Source organism: Heloderma suspectum, chromosome 6, assembly GCF_057233095.1.
Source record: "Heloderma suspectum isolate Gila_16-S chromosome 6, 16-S_ref, whole genome shotgun sequence".
Taxonomy (NCBI): Eukaryota; Metazoa; Chordata; class Lepidosauria; order Squamata; family Helodermatidae; genus Heloderma; species Heloderma suspectum.
In genome coordinates, this window is record NC_139463.1 from 91834362 (window position 1) to 91840720 (window position 6359).

General features: G+C 44.0%; 1 protein-coding gene across 1 annotated transcript; it reads right to left on the bottom strand.

Annotated features, from left to right (window-relative positions):
- Nucleotides 1–4870: 4870 nt before the first annotated feature.
- On the bottom strand, nucleotides 4871–5794 carry LOC146341824 (vomeronasal type-2 receptor 26-like). Its single transcript, XM_084807705.1, has one exon. The coding sequence runs from the start codon at nucleotides 5789–5791 to the stop codon at nucleotides 4871–4873; it is 921 nt and encodes a 306-aa protein (XP_084663831.1). The 5' UTR covers nucleotides 5792–5794.
- Nucleotides 5795–6359: the final 565 nt, after the last annotated feature.

A 6359-nucleotide genomic window follows, 5' to 3' on the forward strand; every position in this document is an offset into this window, starting at 1 on the left:
ATTGCTTCACTCTGCCTAATGGAATGGCCAACCCTGCATACAGTTGGGAATATAACAACATTGATTGGGAATATAAAATGTTTCTGGATGTAATTTTCATCCTCCCCACCACCACCAATAAGCTTAATACCTTACCTCTGCCTCCTCACATCATGGAATGGCAAAAGGAGCTTTAGCTCCCTTTCTGTTCTATCATTTAACATTCACCTTTGTTGGGCTCAGGGAAGCAGAAATGTCATTCTGTTGCCAGGGCAAGAGGCAGGATCTGGCAGGTAAACTGTATTATAGAATGTGGAAGATGTGTGTATTTAGCAGGTTAAAAACTTTTTAACTCCCCATTAACTGTGCATTGCATTGCATTGCATATGTTTTATTGAGGTTCTTGAGTTAAAGCAAATGGGAGTGGGGTAGGGTTCCACCATCATAAACCTCAAAATTCTATTGCTTGTAAACATGACTCCTGTTGAGCTATTAATGTGAAACTTAGGAAAACCGAATATATCTGATAAAATAAAAATTACAACCACTTCAGCCTGTTAAAACTTAAAAAATGCCGAAATGGACCCAGTGTTTAAACAGGCATATCATTCATTTCTTTCACAATTTGGTGAAAACTACTGATGTACTTGTTCATGTTTGTTGAGGAAGGCAATCCTTCATTCATTTGGTGAAATTCTGAGCAGCAGTTCAAAGTTCCCTGCCCCATTATACACTGTGGCAGCAGCTGCTGGCAAAGTTATACCATTCATGCCCAGTTTCATTCTGAAACTAGAATTCTGCCAGTATTCCAATGGTTGCAGAGGGAATCTGTGTGTCAGAAGAAATCTAGTGGATTCCATGTGTAATGCTCGTACCTTAAGTTATGGAATGGGACCTCTCAGTGACCTTCATGGATTTATCCCCACCAGACATGTCTCACAGCCTAATAGTGACGAAATAATTTTTTTTCTCTTTGTTCGTTATCTTGCACCTCCAAATACTGAATAGGATAACTACCTTGAACTACCTTGTCATTCAGTTTTACTGTAGTGCTACACAAAACCTCTTCTGTGTTTAGTTAGCGTAACAATGGTGAAGGGTGCTACAAGGGTGCACCTTTCCCTGGCCATTGTCATATTATACAGAATCCATTACTGTTTTCTTTACTTGTTTTTGATTGAACTGCTGTCCCAACTACCCCCACCAATCCCACATATTGGCCAACTTTTTGTGTTTTGTTTGTTTAAAAATGAAAGCTACAATGCACCACTCTGGAATCTGTTTAGATGTGGAGCGGTGTGTGTGTGTAATAAATAACTAAATGCTATCATAAGCACTGTCAATAGAAGCTTGGGATAAGCAAGTACACAGCTTCTGCAGCAGCACTGGTTGTGGTGTTTGTAAATAGTTTGGGCTTTTGGTAGATGAAACACAATTGCTAGCTGTTCAGCTGGTTTGACCAGAGATCATGGTAGGACTGAAGGTGCTACATTGCTGAAAATGCTTTGCTCATGCAAGATCTTAACATTCTTAACATTCTGTTCCCATTAAAGCAATACATATTGTTCATTCATTCATACAGACTTTACAATACTATATCATTTATTGTTCTGGTAAAGAAAGAAAAACAACCTTTTCCCCTTTGTTCATTTTCCTCTGTTCCTGTGAAGGTGTGAGGCCTACAGAGGCAAGGTAAAAAGGTCAGGCCTAGAAGCCTGGTGGGGTTTTTTTTTGGGGGGGGGGAGTATCCATGGGAGGAGGAGTTTCATTTTCCTAAGTTAAGTTTCATTTCGTCAGGTTTGAAACAGTACTTTCAGTTTTGGGGAAGGACAGGATAAAGAGAGAGAGACAGTAAGACCAGAGTCAGGAAAAACAGAGCAGCAAGAAGCAGCCTGGAGAAGTCTAAATGCAGCTAGGGTAGAAGAACGTGCTTTTAGGGTCTTATCAATATTTAGGGTTTTACCAATAGAGCTGTCAAAGGCAGTGTTGCACAAAATGCTAGTTTCGCCCCCTGGAGGCTAGTCCAATTTGCCCCAAAGAGGAGAGTCAACTTCCGGCTGGGTCCAACTCGATTTTATTGTTTGCAAACAGTTCGACAAAGGAGCTCACGTTCAAAAGCAGAGTCGACCCTGGGCAACCACCGCGCTACAGTTTTATCACCTCAGCTTGCATTCCTTAGCCAGCGTGTCACTTTAATTGGTTGCTAGCAGTTTGCTTGGCAACCTTATCTTAGGGTTACTGTCTGCTCATTCCAGGCATGCGCAGCTCTTACAGTACTACGTGCTGCTTAAGACACATACAATGGCTTTTAGGTTACATTTTTACTACAGCAGTGTATCTTATTTGGGGGTCTGCGGATTAGGGAACAGATAAGCTAGCAAGATGACCCAGTGTTGGTCTATGAACAAATCTGTGCTGATTGAGCAATGCAAGAAGGACAATTTGCAATGGCAGGAGAAAACTGTGGAAGTGCTAAAATAATGCTGATCTCACATGCAGCAAAGGTATAGGGAGGCCCATGGATCCTGCTGAGCCCTAAACAAAAGAATGGGAGCTTAAAGAAAGGGAACTGCAGATCTTGGCCAAGCAGAAGGAGGAGGAGGAGGAGAACAAGCTGGAATGGGAGTGGACCTGGCTGCAAGCTACAAAGCCCAAGAGGAATGACACAGACACAGGGAAAAGCTGCAAGAGGAACAACGCAAAGCCCAAGAGGAGCAAAGCAAACATGAGGAAAAGCTGCAAGACAAGCAATGCAAGCACAAGGAAAAGACGGCACAGCTGAGATGGGAGCAGTCAGTCAAGGTCACCCCCAAGGACTTCATGTCTTACACCCCAGGAGAAGACCCACAGGTGTTCCTGACCACCTTTGAATGGGGGGGGGGATGTGCAGAAGTGGGGACTACAGGAGGGTGAATATATAAAGTTTGTGCCTAATTTGATAAAAGGGTAGCTGACAGAAATCTATAATAGCTTGCCATGGTATAGAATGTACCAGGGCATACTGAGGCAGAAGCTCAGGTGGTAGAGTTCCATCTTTTCCACCCCTTCCCCCAGAAAATTAGTGACAGTGGAAGGGGAGCCAGGTTAAAACAAACGAATGAAGAAAAAAACACACCAAGGTGCCTCCTCCATGTTTACACTGTTCGCCAGGCCACTGGTAGATGCTTTGAAGGCCACTTGAAGCCGATTATTTAGATCCATTTCAGTCGGGCTTCAGGGCTGGGCATGGCATGGGACAGAAATGGCCTTGGTTGCCTTGGTGGATGATATGAGGAGGGCTCTGGATAGGGGTGAATGCTCCTTCCTTGTTCTCCTTGACCTCTCAGTGGCTTTTGATACCGTTGACCACAGTATCCTCCTGGATCGCCTGGAGGGGTTGGGCATTGGAGACACCGTATTGCGGTGGTTCTGGTCCTTACTCTCCAGCAGGTACCAGAGGGTAGCACTGGGAGAGGAAGTTTCAGACCCATGGCCGTCAGAAATTCTCTGACATCCCTACACATCACTCTAGTGCTGAAGGAGTTGCACTGGTTAGCAGTTGTTTTCCAGGCCAAATTCAAGGTGTTGGTTTTGACCTTTAAAACCCTATATGGTTTCGGCCCAGCCTATCTTAAGGAGCGCCTCCAGCAACACCAGACAGGCCGCTTAACAAGATCAGCCTTGGATGGCTTTCTCTCTGTCCCATCAGCCAGGACAGCTAGGCTGGTGAGGACAAGGGAGAGGTCCTTTTCTGTGGTGGCCCCCACTCTGTGGAACTCCCTCCGTAGGGAACTCTGCCATGCCCCCTCTTTAATAAGCTTCCATCATGCATTAAAAACGTGGTTGTTCAGGCAGGCATTTGGGGTGGGTTAGGGTATTTTTTATGATGTTTCTAATATAGAATTTTATTGTTTTAACTGTTTTGTTGTTGTACATCACCCAGAGTGGCTGGGTGACCAGCTAGATGGGCAATTAATAAATTTAATAAATAAAATAAAAATAAATAGATGCTCAGGTTTCTTACACACATTACCTCTACCAGAACACTGATATAGAAGTCCTGCAGTATCTCCATCTTATGTGGGTTTATCACTGCAGGATGCCTAGATCATAACTCTTTTTGGCCCTGAGGAGCTGTCATAGGAAATTCTGAAGAGACTTGAATTGTGAGGCAATTCTGAGGGAGACTGGAGGATATGAGAGAGGAAAGAAGCCACAGGGGAAGGGAATAAAAAGCACCAACTTGAGGAGAGAGAGGCTGAAAAAAGACCGAAGGCCCCCAGTGATATGATTCCAATCTCTGCACTGCAGTATCTACTTTTCTGTGCCTGCAAAAAAGGTAAGACAAGCTTATAAATAGGGATGTATGGATTCCCCACTGTCCGTTCCTGTGGGGAAACTGCCCGGTAGGGGCGAGGCAATCCATTCCTCCCTGCCCGCGGAATCCTCTGGAGCAGCTCCACTCCACAAGGATTCCGCAGAGCTGCCTGGCTTGAGGGCCACTTACCTGGAGCTGTTTTCCTCTGTGCTGATCGCCTTAAAAAAAAAAAAAAGGCGATCGGCAGGGTGTCCCCATAGACTTTACGCAAAATAGAGCCGTGAATCTTGCGTATAAGTCTATGGACACATAGACTTATACGCAAGATTCACGGCTCTATTTTGCGTATAAGTCTATGGGCACATCCTGCTGATCGCCTTTTATTTTTTAAATGGCAATCGGCGCGGAGGCGAACAGCTCCCGGTGCAACAAGCAGCCATACCGTCCCACGCAAAATCCTCCAGGAGAGGAGGTAAGTGTGGCTGATCCGCCGCGGGTTCCTGAGGCTGGATTCCAAAGAATCCGGCCTCATTTGAATCCGCGGCAGATTTCTCTAACATCCCTATGTGTAAGTTTAAAGATCTATCAGTTGCGCTACAAAACTACTTGTATTTTTCTAGTTGTTCTCCTTATTAGTTGTTCTCTGTCATTCAGTTCAGGCTTCAGCATGATAATGTAACATTTGGGAAAAAATATGCAGCCCAGCAGCCCGCCAATGGATGCTAAGATAGAGAAGATCTCCACAGCTACCACATATTTTCCTGTGGTGCTCAGGTAGGTTGGAACAAAGGCTAACCAAACACTGCAAAACACCAGCATGCTGAAAGTTATAAACTTTGCTTCATTGAAACTGTCTGGTAACTTCCTGGCAAGGAAAGCCACAATGAAGCTAGCAAGTGCCAGGAAACCCATGTAACCTAGGACATAGTAAAACATTGCATTTGAGCCCTCATTGCATTCTAATAAAATTTCATTAGTCATTGAATATATGTCAACATGTGGGAATGGGGGAGATGTTGTCAACCATACAATACAAATCCCTGCTTGAGTAAGGAAGCAAGAAAGAACAATAGAGATGGATAATCTTTTCCCTACCCACTTCCTCATCCTGGATCCTGGTTTGGTAGCCATGAAAGCCAGAACCACAGTCATGGTTTTTGCCAACACACAAGAAACTGCCATTGAAAAGATCATGGCAAAGGCAGTTTGTCGGAGGAGACACGTCACCTTATTAGGTCTGCCAATAAATAACAATGCACAAAGGAAGCAGAGCAAAAGGGAGATTAGAAAACTGTAGGTGAGGTTCCTGTTGTTGGCTTTGACTATGGGAGTGTCATGGTGCTTCATAAATATTCCTAATACCAGAGCTGTTATCAAAAAACATGAAAGGGCAGCAATGGATAAACCAATCCCCAAAGGTTCTTCATAAGACAAGAAGGTTACAACTTTAGGAATGCATCCATTTTTATCTTTATTTGGATAATGATCTCCTTGGCATTGAAAACAGTCAGCCATGTCTGAAAAGAAGAAGAAGGAAAGTTGTGGTTCCTTCCATACCAAAGTACTTATTGTAGATCTCTTTGAGAACTAAGCCCTCTGCAAGTATTCACTTCTGAATTCATAGAGGGGTCTTTTGGAATATGCAGTGTTAGCTCTGCCCCCTTAATAAGGCCTGTTCCAGAACCTTCCCACACTTACACATGGTTAGCTGGGTCTTAAGGGAGACACTTGCATTAAGTGTAGGGTTTCCACCATGGGGATGTGAACCTGGATTGTCTTTGCTTAGACTATGGAAATTGCGCTTCAGCTCAGGAGTATTGCTAGTGTGCAGAGGGGGCATTCCTACATGTGTCTTCACACATCTAGAAGTGAACATCTGAGGAGGGCTATTGTTTTAGTAGAAAAAGTGGCTATAAATATGAATAAATATTTGCAGAGGCCAGAATGATGACAGGAAAAGCTGCCAGAGATCATATAACTCCTGATGGAGTTGCATTGGTTGGCTATCTGTTTCTGGGTTGAATTCAAAGTGCTGATGTTGACTTATAAACCCCTAAATGACTTGGGATCCAGGTATCTAAGG